The 20544-nt window shown below is 37.6% G+C and overlaps 1 protein-coding gene across 5 annotated transcripts in view; it reads left to right on the forward strand.

Annotated features, from left to right (window-relative positions):
* Positions 1–11: 11 nt before the first annotated feature.
* Positions 12–20544, forward strand: part of WAC (WW domain containing adaptor with coiled-coil) — a 63647-nt gene continuing 43114 nt past the window's right edge. The window contains exons 1-4 of one of the 5 annotated variants that reach the window (XM_049798953.1): positions 12–200; positions 993–1029; positions 2484–2679; positions 18693–18725. In XM_049798953.1, the coding sequence (XP_049654910.1) occupies positions 184–200; positions 993–1029; positions 2484–2679; positions 18693–18725 (283 nt within the window). In that variant the 5' untranslated portion in view covers positions 12–183. Of the gene's footprint in view, positions 201–523; positions 856–992; positions 1030–2483; positions 2680–18692; positions 18726–20544 lie in introns of those variants that run through there. The other 4 variants (XM_049798952.1, XM_049798951.1, XM_049798955.1 and 1 more) reach the window with 4 other exon arrangements.

Below are 20544 nucleotides of genomic sequence, written 5' to 3' on the forward strand. Positions count from 1 at the left end.
AGCGCGGCCCCCCGGGCGGCGGGGGCTCCCCTCGGCCAATCAGCCAGGCGCGCCCAGCCAACGACTGCTCCGACCGGCAGTGCCTCGGAGGCGCCGGGTTGAGGGGTCACGGAAATAGCCGAGCGTTTCCGAACGCGGCGCCACCCTGACGAGAGCGTGAAAACATCTCTACGGAAGTAACCGATGTTTTCCGAAGATAGGTAGCGCTCGGGAGAGGAGGACGAGGCGGGCCGGCCGGTGGGAGGAGGAGGGAGGGAGGAGAGTTACGGAAGGAGCCGATGTTTGCCGAAGGGAGAGATTGAAGGGCGTTGGGCTCGGCGAAGGCAGCCGATGTTTCCCGAAGGCAGAGTCGCCCGAGAGCAAAGGGGACAGAGGGGACGGAGCGTGTCGGAAAGAGCCGAAAAGAGCCGACGTTAACCGAGCGCGGCGTCGCCCGAGTTTCCCGGATGTAGTTGGAGGAGCGGCGGCGGCGGCGGCGGCGGCGGCGGGCGCAGCGGGGGGAGGAGGCGGCCGCGGCGGCAGCAGCAGCGGCGGCGGCGACGGCGGCGGAGTCCGTGCTCCCGGAGTGTCTCAGCGCGCGCGGGGCCGAGTTGCTGGCGTCTCCCCTCTCGCTGTGCGCGGAGGAGATGGGCCCGTGAGCGCTGCTCCCAGCCGAGCTGCCTGAGCCGCCCCCTCCCTCCCTTCCCCCCTCCCTGCCCCCGGTCGGCGGCGAGGCGGAGCGCTGCCTCCCCCTCCTCCCCCCTCGGCGCCTGTGGCCCGGCCGCGGCCGTCCCCTCCTGGTCCCCTCACACTCACACACACAGGCCGGGCATTGATGGTAATGTATGCGAGGAAACAGCAGAGACTCAGTGATGGGTAAATCCCTTCCTCCTCCTCTGGCCCCTGGCCCCGCGGGGTCTCCCCCTCCCCTCCGCCATGTTTGGGCCCCCTTCCCCGGCGGCCGGTAACGGTTGTTCGCTAACGTCTCTCTCTTTCTCTCGCTTTCTCTTTAGCTGTCACGACCGCAGGGGGGACTCGCAGCCCTACCAGGTACCTCAAGCGCCGGCCGCTAGGCCCAGGAGGAGGAGCAGGGGAGGAGAAGGGAGGGGGGGGAGCTACTCCAGCGGAGGCTTCGGCCGCCGCCGCAGGCCGCGGTGCACCAGACGCCTCGGTCCCGTCCCTCGGCGCCGTTTCGGGCCCGGGGGGGAACGGAGGGGAGGGGGGGCGGTGGAGGCGGCGGCCGCGCGCGGAGGGGACGGGGCTCCGGCGCTCTTCTGAGGCCTGCGGGGCCGGGGCGAGGAGGAGAGGCCTAGTGCGACCCGTGTAGGGCTTGGGCCTAGGAGTCGGGGAGGGTGCCGTGCGAGGGGCGGGAGAGCGAGCCGGGGTCACTTGCAGTGGAGTGGAGATCCAGGGGGAGGTGAGTGTTTTCCTTTTAAAAACAAAAGGCATCTTGTTCTTCCCCCACCCCCCTCCCCAAGTCCTTTCTTCTCCCCAAAACTGCTGCTGCAGACTGTAACCCGAGCAGGGCATGGTTTTAGACCCTGAATAACTGGGGTTGCCAGTAAGGCTTAATTTCTGCAGTTGCCAGCTGCTAGGCATGTTCAGAAACCATCAAATCCTTAAGCTGCTGACAATAACTTCGATTTCTCTAAGGTGGATACTGTATTCCTCTGCTGTGGCTACTGAAAAAAAAACAGTTCTTGGGGTGTGAATCAGGGGAATGCCGTATGTTGTGATATTGCTCTCCTTAGGGCACAGAATTGAACTTTTTTATTACATTTCTGTGTATTTGTATCACTGTGAGGTGTAATCTGACAGTCCAAGGCAGCTGTCAGTGACAGTTCATGAAATGTAAACACTTGCCACTGAGAAGCTCGCACTGCAAAATCAAGCAGGTCAAAGTGAGGCAAAACATGTAATTTTTGGTAAATACTTCAAAATGAATCGTCACGTTGGGTGTTTTGGGCCCCCAGAGTTCTAGACTTTTTTTTTTTTTTTTATTACATCTGCTACAGGGTTGCTAGTACTGAAAAAACGTTGCAGAAGTTCAGAGTAGTAGTCAAACTGAGTGGCCTTGACTACAGTATGGAGGAAATATTCAAAGTTTACAGTGATTCAGTGTAACCTTCTGTTTATATTCTTAATACCAAGTGGAGACTTGTGCTTCTCCCAAAAGCACAGAAGTACTGTGGCCCAGTTACTGCTGAAAGTGTTTAGTCCATCAGTGAAAGGATAGAGAAATTAGATTTTTCTTAACAGCAAGTGATATGTTGGAAGTAATGCTGGGAGAAAATGGTTTGAGTTCTAATTACAGAACTTGTTGCTTTAATGTAGGTAATTAAAATTAGAAAGACTAATGCTGATTTTTTAAAATAGGAAATGAAAATTAATTAACTTTAAAAAGTGTTTTGGAAAGAGATCTAAAATTTAGAAATAACATTTTAACATCAGTTCTGTAACTTCATATCTAATGTAGATGCCTGTTCTCTTGTGATCTGTTACAGGCTCTTAAGTACTCATCCAAGAGTCACCCCGGTGGTGGTGATCACCGTCATGACAAGATGCGAGACACCACAGATCCTTCACCACCAAATAAAATGTTGCGGCGCTCTGATAGCCCTGAAAACAAATATGGTGACAACACAGGGCACAGTAAAGCAAAAAGTGTGCATACTCACAGAGTTAGAGAGAGGGATGGTGGTGAGTTATCTTTCATTAACCTTTATTTAAGCCATTACTAATTTCTCATAAATATTAAAATTTAGCCATTATCACTCAGGTGATGACAGTATTACATTAAATGTGCCTTGCACTTTGGTTTCACTGCAGTCTTCCAAGCACGGTACAAGTTTCATTGGAAGCAATCATTTAGGCATTGTAACACCTATTAATTTTCTTATTTTTACAGGTATGGTTATTTTTCTTATAACCACAAAGATTGAATAAACTTGTCTTTTTTTTTTTTTAAACTGGTATGTCTCACTTGGTTTAGACATACTGCAACATGTGATAACATGAAATAGTATTCTGGATTTTTTGGTAACAAATATTAGCTATTTTAGAGACTTTTTTTAATAACTTTGTGTGTTGTGTTGCTATACTGTGTAGTTACGTGCTTCATAGATTAAACCCCATAAGAAATGAAAAAAAAGCCTCTTTGTATTTAGCTGCTGTGTAGAACTCTTAACAATCAGAAAATGATAATCAGAGGGACCACTTACTAGAGCTTTTCTTGGCAGGAGCTTAGAGAAGAATGTTCATAGTCAAGTCAGCCTTCTGTGCTTTTACAGGATTTTATAGACAGTAGTAATATTCCCAGTATTTCTTAACTGATGTTATTTTCTATCTCTGCTTCCTAGAAAAAGGAGAGAGTAGGGTTTTCCATTTAATAAAAAATGGTAGGAGTTGCAGTTTAGAAAATCTTGGTTACTGACTGAACTTGGAAGCATGTTTCCTGTTTTGTAGGTACTGTGTTTCGTCTTTGTATTGAATTATGAGGTGAAGTATTCAGGTAGAGAACTTAAGAGCTTTAAATCAGTGCTTCTTTTTTCTATATAAAGCTGACAGCTTGTGATGTACAGATACATTTATTGCTGCACTATTTTTACTTGTTATAATAGTTAAAGTAAAATAAAGAAAATATCTGTAAGTACCTTTTAGGAAATACTAGTTCACACCACAAATGTATTCATGGTACCCGAGTGTTCTTACAATTCCTATTTGTTTTTCCTTCTTTGGATTAATACAGAGGCTCTGTAGACCACTGATAGTATGATATAATTGTGTAGATGGATTATAAAAACATGCATCTTTTGTTAGTACACTGATTTTCATTATATATGATCATATTTGAACGTATAATAATCTCAGAATTAATGCATGTGCAAGGCCGGTAGGCTGCTGTTCTTTGCTGCTTCGCAGGACACAGAGGTGTCCTCTCTTACTTCCTGTTCACCTGTCCAAAGATACTCATCCTATATACTCTTGCGCAATTCAGTTTAGTTCTGCTACAATCAGTAATTCTTTCTGCTTCAGTGGAGCTACATTTAGTGGAGTTACGTGTATATGAAAACATCTGGAGGATGAGGCTCTATACGGGGAACGTATTTGCTTATTTGTGTGTTGGAATTGTTTTTAAGATAGGAGAGACATTCTGAAGTTCTCACTGAGTCCAGCTGGATTTAATAGTTGGGGAATGACCTGAAGCATAGATGTATACAGTAACGATGAAGGAAAATCAAGTATTTGTAGTTTCTTAAGTGGAAGGAACATTATCCCACTGTACCTTCTCCTTCCCCAGGCTGCTAAGACAGTGGAAAATTTCATTTATTCTGATCTAAAAGTGGTCCTTTGAACATCATATGTTAACAGACTGGGAGGAGGAAGTAGTCCTCAACAGTCTGAGGGAAATTACTAACTTTAAAAGATGAACATTTGTACTATTTAATGGAAATAAGAAGTGATTTTTTTTGTGTGTGTGGTGTTAGTAAGGTTATTGTGGCCCCAGTTTCAGCTTTTTAAAATATATTCAAAACAACCAAAGTTGCATTAAATCCTATGTATAGGTTTTAAATCCTATGTGTATTCTATGTAGTAAACTAAAGCTGAGCAGATGTGAGCAGGAGGATATAAATTTTGTCTTTGATTTACTCAATTTTTCTGTCAGTATGAATTGAAGGTAGGTGTTGGAATATAGGTGAAATGCTGTGGTATTACAGACATTTGCATATTGCTAATATGCAAAAGATAATCTAATAATTTACCATGTTCTCTGTCTATTCAGTTACACTGAGGTACTGTTATTGATGTAGTATTCCCTTAGTTTTGCAATTACAGACATACAGTAGTAAAAAGAAAAAAAAATTTTAAAAACATTGCTAAAATTTTTAACTCTAGTCCTAATATGATTGAAGAGTATTAATTGCCTTTGATGCTACTGCAGTTTTCTGTCTTATTTTCTTTTTCCATTCTTCTGAGGGGGAAAAAAAATTTGTGGTTTTTTTTTTTTTTTTGTAGTTGCTGTGCATTTCATTATTTTAAAATCAGTGGTGCTTGATTTGGAACTACTACAAAGGTGTTATTGTCTTCCTATGATCTAGCTGAACTTAAAACAAACCTCGTTGAAAAATCTCCAGTATTTATTTCCCCCAACTGCATTAAAGTCCTAAACAGACAGTTTCTTTTTCTCTCACCCCTTAGAAAACAAAACAGAACAAAAATCTGGAGTATTACTACTGAACGTAAAGCTGAATTAACTTAATCTCTCCCTTTCAGGTCAATGTTTAAAAAGTCACTGCTATATATCTTAGTGATTTTTGCTCTGAAGTGAAACAGGAAGATTCACTGGTGTAGCGTGCTGATACTTGCGACTCATTTAGTCATGACTGGTACACTTTTTTGTGGTAAAGGCAACTGGCTAAATGTCATTTAAAGGTTTAAGTGTGCATGTATAAAATGTAAGAGCTATGATTAAATAGATTGAAAATGAATAACTCAAAAATGGTAGAACCTCCCCCTGTGAATATCTTTGGTACCTGTATAAAGGTATTTGTCATTACAGCTTATTTTTGTAATACTCATGGCAGAATCTTTTCTGTTTGTAGAACTGTAATCCATGGTAAGAAATTCAATTGCTTTCAATTAAGGTTTTAAAAAATGTTATGGGTAAGCCCTCCATACTGATGCAGTGCAAACAAAGCATTTTTCAAAGTTGCTTACTGCATGGTTTCTGTGGAAAGAGACTACGTACAGAGATGATCGTTTCTCTGGAGAGAGGCTTCCAAGTTTACCTTGGACTAAACACAGCAGAGTACTTGCAAGTTTTTGTCACATCCATGGTTTCCAAAGAGTACTTTTACATCCAGCATATAAAAAACCTGCAGTAACTTTGTTCTTGCTTTCAGGTCCTTGTGCGTGGGGACATTGTCTCTGTATGCAAGTGTTTAAAACATAATGAACAGCTACCCCCCTCAGTGCATCTCTTATTTATAGGTCAGCTGCTATAGGCAAGTGTGGAGTTTGAAGAGATTAGGGGGTCTTATGAGACCAACTCAAGTGTGAAGTTCCTTAACAGTAACAAATAGGGACTTAAAGCTAGCATTGTTTACAGGGAATAGAACTACGAAGGGCCTTGTAGTTCTGGAAAAGTGTTTCCATTAAAGAAAAAAGGAAGCACAAAGATTTGAGGGTTCTCATGCTTGAGGATGGACAGACTGAGAGCATAGATGATCCCTGTAGGTCTTTTTAAATGCATAAATGAGGTGATATTGGTGTACAGGAAAGAAAACAAAGAGGTGAGATTAAGTAGGGTAGCTTTGGGAATGCTGTAAGGGAGATATATCTATTATTTAGGAGTAAAAATTACAAGATGGAACCCTTGGTAAAAAAGGAGAAAGGATGTTTCTTTTTACTTAAATGTGTGGAGCAGAATGACTAAGATACATAGAACTTGTTTCTTATTGTGAAGAAAATACTGAGTGTTTTGCTACACTTATGTTTAAAAGACTTTGAAAATGTATATTTGCTTCATGCCATGATCTTACCGAATTGTTTAAAATAGCAAATGGAGAGCATGAATGTACACAGCATGAAATCTTTTGCTGGATTGTGTACTATGTAGGCTATTTTCATGAAATTCGATTATAACTTGTGCTATATAAATTCCAGAATATAACTGAACTTTTGTGAATATGTTTCTTTTGCATGTTTTTTTTTTTAATTGGCAATTAAGCATACTGTCAGTGACCACTGTTACTGACTAATACAGTTCTAAGATTCAAAATCCTACTGCTATTAGAGACTGAATGGAATATTTTAAATCATGAGTTCCTAGTTTTATTGAAGTAGTGGTAGGACTTTCTGTCATGAAGTGTTGGCTTGCCTTTTTTCCAGTAGTTCCTGAAGAAGTTCAGAGTCCTCATAGCAAAGGGACAGTGAACAGGCAGAAACAGAGCACTAGCTTTTCTTTCCTGTCTTAGCAACCCTTGCAGTACAGGAGGACAGGAGGCTAACTGCTAATTAAATTAGTGTGATCATTGACCAGCAGTCAGAAATAAACGGGGCGTTAGGGCAGGTACAAGAGACTGGAAGCTGCCTGCGCAATGTGCATTGGAAAGAGGAAATTGCAGTGTAGGTGGAAAGAGGGAAGTCTGAGAGTAACGAAGCATACCAAAGGGTTGAGGAAGAAGCTGGAATAGATTCTATCTATTTAGTTAGTGTTAACTGCTGTTAATATTAAAGTGATTATATGAAAACCGTTTCCTCACTGTAACTGTATGATCAAACCTGGGATGAGAGAAGTCTGTGGTCACAAATGGGAGTAGGCTTTCCATGAAACATGCTTTGAACACCCCCCCCCCACACCCTACCCCCAACATCCAAGTGTAAAAGAGGTGAGTCACTTCCCTGTTCCTTGAATGTTGGCTCTTTGGATGGCTCTAACGGAGGTGGGGTTTGGTGGCTTGTTTGTTTTTTAACATAAATACAATTGCTTCCTGGACCATTCACCTCTTCCAAGAGTTTCTCTGGATTTAAAAAAAAAAAAAAAAAAAAAAAAGAAAAAAGAGAGAGAGAAAAAGAAAAGTAGATCTCTGTGTTTTTCTAATTTTGATTAAAAACTTTCTTTGAAGTCTCACTAGTACTAGTGCCTTCAGTTGGGGGAGGAGATGAATTTTAAGTTTGCTTTAAAAGTTTAGAAGTTTTAGTGACGTGCGCAAAACAGACTCCATGCCTACTGAGATTCTTTTGACTCCCCTTGTCTCATTAGAACGTAGCTTTACATTTACTCGGTATATTTGGCAATGTTCCTGAAGTGAGCTTTTGCTGGATCAGTTGTATGAGCATTACTTTTTTTTTATGTTACTTTGCTGTGAGGATCTCTAATAGAAAAGAAATAGGAAAGTATGTGGTCGTAGAATCACAGTAAAGGATATAACTTGTGTATGTACTTTTAAAATTTTGAGGTTTAGAATGTTAATGTTCAGAATTGCTTCTGAAAAGTAGCTGCAAAGCTTGCTTTTAAAAAGCACAGGATGGAAGATAAAACCCCCTAAATTTATGTTATTGTTATTAGGAAAGAATTGATATGATATTAATAATATGGTAATAAATGTGAAGTCTTTATGCATTTAGGTGGGTGGAGTCCTCTGTGTTTCTTTTAATGAAGTTCAAGTACCCTGTGCATATTGTGAGAGTAAAGATGTATTAATGGAAGACTATCCGAAATGGAAGCTGCAGCAAATGGCAATAAGCAGTGCTGTTCGTTTGTAACCTATTGGTGCAGCCACTTCCCAAAATCCATTGCTATTTGGACTTTGATATTAGGAACTTAAATTTCACTTACTATTCTTACTTTCTTCTATTTCCCAATATAAAATACAGATCTGTAAATAGGTCCTCTGAAGGTTTCCGTTTACGGTTGAACTGTTTAAGGAAATACGTATCTTTAAGTGTTTTAAGAACTCATAAACTTATTTTTTTGATTTTAAGTGTAATATATTCAAGTCAGTCTAGTAGCTAGACCTAGTAAGCTGTTGTAAGTAGGCTTATTTTACATTTTGGAAAAGGGAAAATACAGGCTATATACAAGATTTGTTAAATTTGCTTGTCTTTGGTACATAGCTAATCGTAAGGGAATGATTTTTACTTAGCATCCTGCTTTCCTAACATAATGCTTCTAGCCTCTGACTTTGCAGAAATGGAATATACAGCCTATTAAACCTGTACTTTTGGGTTGCTTTTTTGAAGGTGAAAAGAAGCAATGAAAACTGTTAGTTTCTGATGAGCTGCCTGCTGCTAGGCCATAGTAAAGATAGCCACTTGTAAATTATGTAGCTTTTTTTACTGGGATTAATGTGTATTCTCTAATGGCCCCCAATTAAAGTTAGTTCCTTAACCACTGTTTGGGACATGGCTGCTTTCTAAGAAGAGAAGTATTGTTTATTGCCAGTTTACATTTGTTTTCCCTGGTGTTTCTACCTATTCTATATAAAGTATCAAGTAAACCAAGTATCATTAAAACTAGGCAGAACTTGGAAGAGAAAGCTCTGCTTCTGTTTTGCCTTAGAGAGGAGGCGATGCTGTAATAACTTTGCTGTGGAAAATAGCAATTTAATGGCACCCAACTTGCAGTGTTAACTATGTTTGTTTATGGAGTCAGGCTTTTATATAATTTCATAGGCACTTCCAGGGAAAAACCTCTCAATGTACAGGGGAGTTGTTCCTCATACAGTTCTTCAGTAAGGAAAAGAATTATGCTCCCAATGAAAGGCAGTTCTCAACCTTGATGCTTCTAGACTTAAGCTTTGTGAGTAGTTTGTTGTAGGTTAAAAATGAATCCTTTCTGGAGTTAAATGTAGCACTTGAAAAGAGAGAAGCATTTCTTTATAGTGAGTAAGACTGTTACCCTTTTAATGTTTTCTTTTGAATTATGAAGGGGTCACCAGACTTTATTGTACTTGACTGCAGGTGTTCCCTGTTGTAACTTCAGTGTTAGAAGATTCTGCTTCCTTTCTTGAAGACCTTTAACAGACTTCCTAGCTTTTAACAATAAAACTACCAGAGAAGAAGTATATAAGTTCAGTAGCTTTTCCTTTATTCCAGTCATATTTTGCTAGTAGTAGAAGAATGCTGTTTAGTTCTGGGCTTCTTTTGCTTGTTTTACACATTTTGTGTAGGCTCGGTTTTTTACTAGTGTGTTTTTCCATTTGAAAGCACTAGCGTAATCATACAGGGAATTATGTCTAGATTTTTACATGAACCTGTATCCCTTCAGTACTTTTGCCTATTAAAAAAATACTAACCAGAGCAACTGTGGCGTACCAAATTTTTGCTGAATATTTTATCCCTTTTCTGAAATAGGAACTTTCTGCCTGCAGTTGTATGCACAGAGAGTAATCTTAAAATTACACTGTAGGTTAAAATTTTTATTTATTGGAATTTTTCTTGGAAGTGTTGCTTTGTAAAACAGTAGTTTGAAATTCATTCATTTGTAATAAGTGGAAAGTCTATGGTAATGAAAATACAGGGAACAAAATGTATCAGTTTCTGAAGTGTAAGCTTCTAAAATAAATTGCTGATCCTGTAAATTTTAAACACTTTCTAAATTATTCAAAGACATCTCTTGAATCTGATATTCACCTATTTTCCTGCTGCAGAAAGTTTTTTTTTTCCTCAGACCTTCAACAGCAAAAAAAACCCCAAACAGTGAAATAGCCTGGAATTCTACATACACTTTTGCATCCCTCCTTTTCCTCTTGAGCAGTGTTTAATTTTTCTCCCTACTTTCAAGCTTGTGAAGCGAGATGCATGTTTTAAGGCACAAATTGTACTTGCCAACTGACTAAAAGTAGACTCCTGGAGCAGTATTCAAGAATAATATCCAGTGGGAAAGTCTGTCCTCCAAGTTACTGGAAAGGGAGATAAATTTTTGAGCAGATGACTGACAAGAGTCCTCACTATTCACTCTTTATCAGATGGGTTAAGAGATACCTGGTAGCCTTTTGTGGCCTTTACTTACATTTCTATGCAAGGAGCAGGGTTAACACCATGTTTGAAATGAATGGAAAGCAAGAGGCTGAAAGACCTTTGTTGATTAGGCCCCATAGTACTTCAGGATAATCATTCTGTTCCTTACTGTGACTACTGTAATGAGTTGCAAAGGAACAGTATGTCAAAGTTTAATGTTGTAATTTTTTCTGCCCCAATTTTAAAACATAACTTACTTTGTTTCTGCAGCAGAGGTATGATAAAAATGTTAATATCCAGCTTTTGTCATCATTCAAAAAAAAAAAAAAAAGAGATGTAATGCAGTATTAAAGTGCTTCATGACAAGGGTAAGGCAGTCAAATACAAACAATTAGTTTCCAGAGCTAAATTCCCAGTGTCTGAGGGGCAGCAGGAATCTTCAGGAGGTCTTTTCTAAACTTCTGTAACTTTCTGATACATGTCAACTAACTTCTCTGACCTGCTATCTTGGGTAGAGATGAAATAGGTGATTCTTAGCCACTGAGTAAAATATTTTGAGATCTTTAACTAAGAAAACATTGTTTACATTATATGTTTTAGAGATCAAAAATTGGTAACTGATATATCCCAAAAATATAAAACCTGTGATCATCAGATGAACCAATTTTATTTTTTTTTTAAAATGTGTGTAGGTTTGCTCTTGGACCTAAGTAATAACATTTTTTTATCTACAAGGAAGAAATTGTAGGATCATTCATATACTATCAGGAATTTGAGACTGAGTGCAAATAATAAAAACTGCTCACTAGTATGGAGCTAGCTAAGTTACGCAAAAGTGAAAATGCTAATTAATCTACAGGAACATGTAAAAGTGGTCCACTGTGTAAAAAGTTACAGGAAGGAGTGTAAGACTTTAGAGAAAGTAAATACTGTGCAGAGCAATGACTCTTGAAACAGACATGAAACTCATACACAATTAAGAGCATAAATATTGAGTGCAGTGTTAGCCAGGAAGGATATATGATCAGAGGAATATCAAGCAGGACTAAAGAGATTACCTCTTAGTGCTAATGTGACAGTTGCTGGAATATGGTCTCTGTTTTGATTCTCACAGTTCAGAAAGTATGCAAACCTGCAGATTTTCAGAGAAAAGGCAAGAAAATGCCTGCAGTTGAAACTTTTGCATTAGGAGGAGAGACTTTAAGAGCTCCTACTATAGTTGCAAAGAAAAAAATAAGGGTTTTTTTGATTAATAATTACAGGGAAAAGAAATGACATACTTAATGTTCTTGAATGTAGCAAACAAAGGTGTGAGATCCAGTTAGCTTAACCTAAATATTCAGAAAATAGACATTAGACACGATTTTAATGTCATTAGTAAAAATTCAAGTGACTTATTGTGATGATTTTTGCAGGGGTGGAAGTTTTGAAACTGAATGACTTAAAGACAATTTTCTAAGGTTTGTTTCATGCAAAAAGTTGAACTAGTTGATCAGAGGTTCACTGGTAGGTAAAACAGTAATGTGAATATTTCTAGTTTAAATGTTGTAGATTAGTGGACTTGAAATTGAAAGGGATTAAAAATTGTTAATTAACTTTGTAAGTAGCATTCCTGTGATAACTTCCCCCCCCCCCCCCCCAAGTTGTTGATCTTGGCTCATGGCATGTGAGGATTATAAACCTGTGAATGTGTTTCATATTGCATTGTAGGATTTTCTGTCATTGAGAATATGTTGTTTTGAGACCTGTTGCAGGGTCAGGTGGAACTATGATGGATCTATTGGCAGTAGAATTCAGTGTTTGCAGGTGCACTGGTACAGTTTTAAGTTTTGTGTGCTTTATGAATGCATACATTTTTTTAGGAGCAGCTATCCCAAAAACTCCTTTTAGGATTGAATACCGTCTAGCTGATCTGGTCTCTGCAATTTCTTACCATCTAATTTCTTCAGAATTTATCTGCAGTTCAGTACAATTTATACAAGACTTAGTATTTAGAGTATATTTGTTCAAAGATGATTGCACACTTCCACTTTAATGCAGGCTTTTGATGTTTTTCACTGATGTATATGTTTACCAGATTGGATTTTAGTTTGTTGGCCATAACTACACAGCTTCATGCAGTTCAACAGTATCTTTAGTAACTTGAAATTGCTTTGCTGTTTTAGATTTGCAAAATTTGCATATGACAGAATGTAAAATACTTACTGTTGTTCCTGTTTCCACATCTTTTCTTCTTATTTAACACAGTTAAGGTTTTAGTTTAAGAGTACTGAGAATTAAAACAGATTTAGAATCTTTATTTTGAATTCTGATACACAAGTTTTCACTCAACAGCAGTTAGTATTGTGTCTTGTAGAACTTCTTGAAGAGCTGTTATGGGCAGAAAGAACTTGTAACATTAATTAAATAAAGCTTTCCTTTAAAGAGTCAACAGTCTTTGCCAGCACAGCTTTCAAATATGTAAGATAATAAAGTCAAGCTACACAATGAATTAATCGAACAAAACTGTAGTCAGTTTTTTTTCTTGCCTCCATATGAAGTCTGCTGACCTATCTGGGTAATTTACTTGTAATTCATTGTGACCATAAAGGAAGCAGGCTAATTGGACATAGGACAAGGGCTTGACAGTGACATCTGGTTCCTTGCTATCCATTTTTCTGATTCCAGTCCTTAGCTTTAGCTTTGGCTGTGAACGTGAGAAACAGATCTGGGCTTAGAGACTAAGATGGCTACAGGATGAGATGAGAAGCAAGATAAACTAGGTTACTTCTGCTTATATAAAGATTAAACCAGTTTTATTTAAATCTTAAATAAGCCAATATCACATGGAAATTGGTCACAGATCCTTTTTGCAGTAGTTTTACTAGCATTTTGTATAATAATAATGATGATAATAATAATACTAATAAAGCCTGATCATGATTGAACTAGCACAACTTTTTACCGCGGAGAAAATAAAAAGGAAATTTAAAGAAATTACATTTTCCTATTTTTTAAATATTTGTGATCTAAAAAATGCAGAAAAAGCTGTATGTTATGAAAACATTGTGTCATTTCATATGTTTATATGTTTGGTTAGAAAATGTTAGCTGCATGTATTTGATCAGTTCATACCTTCTGTGGTTTTAGGAGGCGGTAGTTGAAGGCATATGATTTTGTGGTTCAGGAAATTCCTACTATAAAATCAGTGGGGGTGGTTGTTTTTTGCTTGTTTATTGTGTTTTGGGTTTTTTTTTGTGGGTCCAGTTCATTTGATAACATGAAATTCCTTCCTACTATTTCCTTACTTTTAGAGAGTTGACATAGCTACTCAAAAGTGTAAACGAAAATGACTCATCTGTGCCGCCTCCTGGGCGGGTGATTAAAACCCTGAACGCTGCTGTCTTTATGTGGGGAAGAATAGAGCTTGGAGGCACATCTTTTTTTACACGTGTATAGCGCTCAGCTAATAGAATAGAATTCACCACCTAGTGGATCCTGCAAGGGCAATGATGTTGAATCACTTTGATAAATTAAGAGGAAGAAAGTGTATTTAACAGTGTCATCTTTGTATGTGTTTTTTAATCCCAAATACCCTGCATTTTGAATTTACTACTATTTGCTGTTTTCCCTTGAAGAGTGTACTTCAAAACTGGCACTGTCATTACTCCATACAGTTGTTTTGTCTGAAGCTGCCTGCCAGAGAAAAGCTTGTAAAAAGCTAAATTGTGAACACGCACATTAATTTCTGCAGAAACAAAATGCAATCAGATAATACTTAAAAATGTTGGTTAAAATATACTTTTTTTAAAGTAAAAACTGAATAATTTCTGGTCTGTTTTAGTGAAGTGACAGCTTCAAATTTATTCTGTAACTGTACCTGAATATTTGAGAGTTCAGTGATTCTGGTTTTGACAGTAGTGCTCTTTAATCTGCATATTCCAGGAATCTGAAGATCAGCCTTTTTGTTAAAAGAAAATATAATTTGAAAAAATATCCAAAGCAATGGGCATGTTACTATTAGACTTCACTAGACTCAAACTAAGTTACTGTGTTAAACTGCCAGTAGCGGCACTTTCTTATGCAAAAGACATCGGCATAGTTAAACGTTTAAAAAAATCCCTCCTGTCCCTTTTTCAAACCTGTTACGTCTGCGGCTGTAAGAATTTCAGTATTCCTAGTAAGATAATTTTTTTTTTTTTTTAAGCTTACTTTTTTGGAAGAGAAACATTCTGTGTTTCACCATATTATCATAGACATCTGATATATTTAGGCATGTTGGGCTTTCTGAAAATATTTTTAAGAAACTATTTACAGCTTCATTCCCGTTACGCAGATTAGGTCCTCTCCCTTGGTTTCCTAGATTTCTTAAATATCATGCTGTTTTATGTCCTCCAAAGCAACAGTCTTCCTCAGTGCTTTTCTAGGTAGATTTGTTACTGAATTTGTTAGAGTAACAGTTATAAATTCTCCGTATCTATCAGTAGCAAAAACGGGAAAAGAAAATTATTATCTACCCTGCTCATCTCATTTATTATGTTTCAAACATACCTATTCACTCTGAAACGTGGAAAAAACCCCAAAGAATACTTTATAATTAAGGCATATAATTATAAATAACGCTCATTTATGCATAAACTCTTTAGTACAAATTAGGTAACACGCTTTACCTGTTGTGTAAATAGGCTGTGTTTATTTCACTTCATTATGTTCTTCTGGATGATGGTTTGTTCATGTCGGGTGTCCCCCTTGAATGACATCAGCAGGACTTCAGATCTCTTCTAGTTAAGTAGTTTGAGTAGTTTGCTCGTTCAGACATCTGCAGCTGACAGGTTAAAACACACTTAATTTTCAAAACCGCTCATTTCTTTTGAAAGAATACTGTTTGTACTTGATTTAGTACGAGAAATAATATGATCCTCTTCAAATTCAAGTAGTGTAAAATTCACCTCTTTTATTGGCAAAATACTGACTATACTAATGATTGTAGTCTGTGTATAGTCCTTTTGAGAGTATTTACTTAACTAGGGAAATAAAATGAGACACTTAGGCAACCAGACAGTCATAAAACAGATTTTCAGTTTGTAAACATAACTTTAGCTTTTGTGGAGAGGCATATTTTCCTCTAGTAAGGAAAATCCAGGAAAGACCAGTTGAATTTTAAGTGTATATTTAAGGATTATTTAATGGGAAGAGCGAAGAATTGTCTTGTCACCTACTATGCTTTAGATCTTTGAAAACCCTATTGCACAATACCTTTGTTAAGCTGAGCTAAACATCCAGCCTGAAACTAAGGCTGTGAATCCATCGTATTAAAACCACAACACTGTATGTATTAATTCTTAGGTGGGTCCTTGTTTGTTACCTCCCACCCAGAGGCCTGGGCCAGCATTCCTTTTTTTAATGAAGAATTTCTATGCAGCCGAAATTGATTTGACCTGTTTTTTTCAGAATGTTACTAACATCTCTTCTTTTCAAAAACAATTCCCAGTTGAAGATTAAATAAATATAAAATTAAAATCCTTATACTTCTTGCATATCTATACTGTAATAAATACATATGTGGCATATCATGTCCTGAACTGAAAGAGTAGTTTGAGCCTAATCATTTCACAAGTTATCATGTAAAAGTTTATTGAGCAATTGCTGCTTCTAATACTAAATATTTTCAAGTTAGCTTGCTTATTTGTGATAAGTTACTAAAAATTGCATGGGCATTGCTGTAGTCTTAGAAGAGAAGCAAAGTTCTCCTCAACTGGCAAATATTAATAGCACCTAAGCAGTGATCTTATATTGAAGTGGAGTTTGGTTATTAAGTAACTGGAGGACAAATAAGGCTTTTTTTGTGTTAGCCTACAAAATAAAAATAGAGTAGAATAGAACTGAATGAGACAAAATTCTGCATGCCTTTGGAGGGTAGTCAGATTTGATGTATCTTGACATACGAATTTGAGATCATGTGACTTACAGTTAATATTTTTGACACATTTAAGAAGGGAGATAATACCGTGTCTTCATTGTTCTTGCCATTTTTTATGTGGTTAGGCATTGATTCTGCCACAGCCTTTTTATTAAGCATATAAGCGGGATAGTTATGTCTGTGACTAATTTTTTTTGCAGGATTGCAGTAGTGTTTTGTAATAGAGACTCCTTTTTTAATCTTTCTACAACATCATGTACTTGTAGAGTTGCTGATTCTGAATAGTGCATGTTCAATTGAAATGAAGGAAACTTTTAAGATGGGATTAAGGTTGCAAGCATTTGTCACTGCGTAGCACTACCTGTGTTCAGAAAAAGCTGTAACTTTATCTTCCTTATTTAAAACTGAGGAGTTGAAACTTTCCCGCAAGTTAATTTGTAAGTAATATTGTGTTCACAGAATCTTCTGCTTAAAGTTCTTTGTCCCCAAGAAACTATCCCCAAAACATTTAAAGAAAATTGAGAGTTGCTGAACAACATGGCCTTGTTCTTATTTACTCTTATTTTTGCTCAGAGGATTTTGTCAGGGAGAGTAAGTTGTCATACCTTGCTTAATTGGTTGGATCTTCTGAGTAGGAGTACTGATTTGGTGCTGTTGATACATAATAAATGGCAGAGTAGTCTGAGCTGTATTCTGGCCACTGCTCTTTTTTTTTTCTCCTTTGTAAGCAGAAATTGTTTTGCATGACCCCTGACTTTATTGAAACTTCTGTCAGTGATGACCAATTTATGGTATATCAGTCTTTCATTGTATTACTGTGCTGTTTGTAATCTTAAAACAGTGGAAAACACAGTTCTTATAAAGTGTCTGCATTTAAGCAATTCCATCTTGCATCACTGAGGTGTATGTTGTTAAACATCAGTGTTTCTTCCTATGTATTTGTTTTATGTTCTATGGGAAGTTCCTTAAATTAAAAGTAAAAACTGACATCCTGTGTGTCCGTGTCTCCCCTCCCCTCCCCCCCAATGTTAAGGGATTTGTTTATCAGTTTTAGTTAGTGGTAAAGGCTGATTTTCAGAAAGTATTTGAACATGTGCCTATTGGTAATGATTTAAAAATACCGCAGAGAACTAATACATTTTTTTAGAAGTGTCTTTAGTTCTCCAGTTTTTGTTGGGTTTTGAGAGAAAAACATTGTAAAATTGGAATTATCTACTGACATTTAATATGTATCAGTGGTTGCAGAAATAGAGATTCAGGGCATCTGACATAAGTGAAATGTTTTTTTTCTGAAGTGGACTGAATATACTTTCATGTACACTGTTTTCTATTAAAGCAAACAATTTCTCTGTCTTTGTGGTAACTGCTTATTATCAGGTGCTTAGCCATAAAGTTACTTTCTAGTTATGACCCAATTAAAAAACCTTCATGTACTTTATCTGACATAATGAAATCCTGTTCACACCTTTCTTGCTGTATGTATGTAGTAGAGTTGTTATCTTTTGAGGAGGTATTAGACCAATCTGAGGCATGAACCAGTGGCAGTCTTCTGCTTACTCTTGAGTTGATCAGAATTGTGGAAGTATTGTTGCCTGAGGTAGTATATTGCATTGTTGCAGTGCTGTTAGGCTTCTGTTACCAAACTTGAATCTCTTTAATACTGTATTTCAATATGTTGTTCATGGGAGGGCTGTTCATTTGGGTTTTGTGGTGTATTGCTGGGGAGGGCTTAGAAGGGGGAAATTCAATCTATTGGCCATATGTTGTGCAGATCCACGCTGGAGTTAAGATATCATTATTAGTTTGTGGTAAGGTTTCTGGCTGTCAGTTTAACATTTCTTGTTTTGTGTGTCATAATAATTAAAAAGCCCCTTTCTGTATGAAGCTCTTATTTGGGGACAGAACAACTTATCTTGTGTACTCTCTTACACTGTATTAGAGATGTAAATGTTTTCTGAGCTACAGTCAAGAATGAAAGTATAGTTTGGCCCTTTATTCTCAACTACCTCTAGTTTCTAAGAGGAATGTCCCACTCCACTTGATACAAATGTGACAACATTACTAAGTGTTGCAAGATGAAGAAGACTTTAAAATTGACTCATCAGTGAGGCTTGTAGCAGGGAGTTTGTTTTTTTTATTTAGCACATTGAAATCTTCTGGGGTCATGAGCTAGAGAGTTAGGAATATGACTCTGTTGCTGAAGTTCATGGTACTTTTTCATATTTTCCATGGTTAAAATTACTTAGGCTGCTTCTTCAAGTCAATTGATCTCAAATAAAGTAGGTGCCTTAGAGATTTTAAGCAGTGTTGAGGATGTTGCTAGCTTTTTTTATTTTTTTTTTTTTATTAGATGACCTGAACCCAAAGGGAGAAAACAGAACATGTAAGTCTGAAGAATTTGTTGTCCATCTGTGGTTCTTAATTTCATGTAAATTCAACTTGTAGATTTCAGCTTCTTTAAAAGTATCTACTTTAGTAACCTTTGGGTCTTATCAGAAGGGTTTAGAAGCTAGTTGGAACTTGCCTTAATTTAGGAGAAACAGGCAAATTCTTTCAAACGATATTGCTTACTGTTCTTCAGAAATAAAAATTTTTGCAGGTGATGGTAAAATTATTTGTTCAGTCTTTTGCTTATTTTTGTTTCACTGGTTGAGATACCAAGAAAACTGCCAATATACTGCTTTTCTTTGAAGAAGAAAGTTGGTAGGGATTTGTCTATAGAGTGCGGTGGAAATGCATGTCATCCCTTAGGCTTTTTTTGAAGGATATGACTTGGGACATTTGAGTATTAGATCTTCCAGAAACTCAGTGTATTCAGTGGACCTTGTTCAGAGAACCTGATGATTTTCTAAGTTATGTATAAGTTGAAAAGTGATTTCTCATTGCTACTGGGAGGTGGGCTGAGGGGAGGAAGAAAACAACACCCAAAATACTTAATTATTTTGCTGTAGCTGTAACAAGGAAAGGAGCAAACTAGAAGGGGGTGGTTGGACAAAAATAAGTTTATATCTGTTCTACCAGTGAGTACAACCCAAGCTGTTACATCTATTTAGACTGAAGTACGGCCCTAGGAAAACAGTCTGTCTGTTAGCTTCTGGAGTAGTACATCACTGAATTGTTAATCGATCAGAAGTTTGAATTTAATTTGAGCCATTTTATTACTGCCTTTTGCTTTCCTTTTTGATGGGCTGATAACTGGTTTTCTTTCTAGAACAGTTTGTACTGTTTGCCCTAAAATTAAGCTTCAGTTTCTGAAATAAATTTGGCAGATATAATTAAAAATAAAAATGTAAGCAGATGACAGCAAAACAGCAAACTACTGTTATGCAATGTGTAAGATAAAATTTGAAGCTAATCTTTTGCATTTTAATAATCAGTAACATCTTGGCCTTCTTCGAGTATTTCATTAGTAAAACAGAATGAGTCTGTAACTCTCATTGGTTTACTGCTTCTGGCTTTTCTTCCTTGAGGTGTCATTTTCTTACTACCATATTAGAAGAAAAAATCTATTGTGAAGAAAACTGTATGCTTACAGTATCATTTTCATCCCTTATTGGTCATTTGTCCCACTCCATGTATGAATGACTCTTGGTCTGCTTATATTAACATTTTAGATTAATTCCCATGAAATTTTGTGTGATTGGTAACTTGGAGAAAAAGATGAAAGCTTCTTTACATTGGGAAGATTATCCTGTGAATCAAACATTACAAAACAGCACAGGCTTTGCTCTCCTGGGTAGGAAATGAGGTAGGAGAGGAGGGTAGGGGAGGAAATAAGGCTTTGAGAGCTCTTTTGCCCATAGAGCTACTTGTTGACTGGTATAAAACATTTATTTGGGGGCATAATGAGTACGTAATTGGGCAGTTGGGCAGTACAGTGATCAGGCTAGATTTTCTTTCTTTTGGCAGAGCACTGTGTATTCAACTTAGTATTTTATGAATTTCTTGAAAATGTTACTGTGCAGTTGGTGTATTCTATGAGGCCATTGCTCTGCTAGAAAAATTGCAAGTTTTTATGCTTTTAGTTGCCTATGGAAGACAGCCATATTTTATTTCAATACAGCAGGCCACATAAAAATGCAGTGAAGGAAAATTGTGTTTTGTCCTATTACTTTTACATGTGGCAAATAAAAATGGCCATGATAGGCTGTTCAGTTACTGCTGAGACTTTGGGTATTGTGTTCCTATTGTGTTACTTTTTT

This window comes from Accipiter gentilis, chromosome 4 (assembly GCF_929443795.1).
Source record: "Accipiter gentilis chromosome 4, bAccGen1.1, whole genome shotgun sequence".
In the NCBI taxonomy this organism is placed as follows: Eukaryota; Metazoa; Chordata; class Aves; order Accipitriformes; family Accipitridae; genus Astur; species Astur gentilis.